The 557-nt window shown below is 48.3% G+C and overlaps 1 protein-coding gene across 1 annotated transcript; it reads left to right on the top strand.

The window, feature by feature from the left end:
- Positions 1-50: 50 nt before the first annotated feature.
- LOC106322218 (SKP1-like protein 13) lies at positions 51-553 on the top strand (the record flags this gene model as incomplete). Its single annotated transcript, XM_013760346.1, has 1 exon — positions 51-553. A coding segment is annotated over exon 1 (447 nt), but the record flags the coding sequence as incomplete, so codon positions are not given.
- Between the last annotated feature and the right edge of the window lie 4 nt (positions 554-557).

Genomic DNA, 557 nt, shown 5'->3' with positions numbered 1-557 from the left:
TATATAGGCTCATAGCTTTACGATTCATTCGCTCTCTCTCAACTCTTTCATCTCCCCTCAGAATCTTCTTACGAGAAAACAGCCACGCAGCAAAGAAGGTAAGACGATGTTCACGTTGGAGAGCTCCGACGGTTTCTTATTTGTGGTTGACGAAGCGGTCGTACTTCAATCAGTGATACTGTCGCCTATGGTTCAAGATTGCGCCAGTCGTGAATACCCGATCACCAACGTCACAGGCAAAATCCTCAAGTTAGTGATTGAATACTGCAAGAATCACGTCGTCGTCGACGGTGGCGATTCTTCTTCCTCCTCCAGTGATGCTCTCAAGAAGTGGGACGATAAGTTCATCACGCAAATGGATCTGTCCACGGTCTACGATCTCCTCATGGCTGCGAACTACCTAAACATCAAAGGTCTTTTTGATCTCGCTTGCCAGAGAGTCGCTGACGTGATCGCTGCATGCAAAGACCATAAGGAGATTCGTGCAATGTTCGGCCTCGTGAACGACTTCACAGCAGAGGAGGAAGCAGAGGTTCTCAAGGAGAACGAGTGGGCTT

This window comes from Brassica oleracea, unplaced genomic scaffold (assembly GCF_000695525.1).
Source record: "Brassica oleracea var. oleracea cultivar TO1000 unplaced genomic scaffold, BOL UnpScaffold10286, whole genome shotgun sequence".
NCBI lineage: Eukaryota > Viridiplantae > Streptophyta > Magnoliopsida > Brassicales > Brassicaceae > Brassica > Brassica oleracea.
Note: the sequence above shows the minus strand (reverse complement) of the source record. Positions and strands in the feature narration are given on the sequence as shown.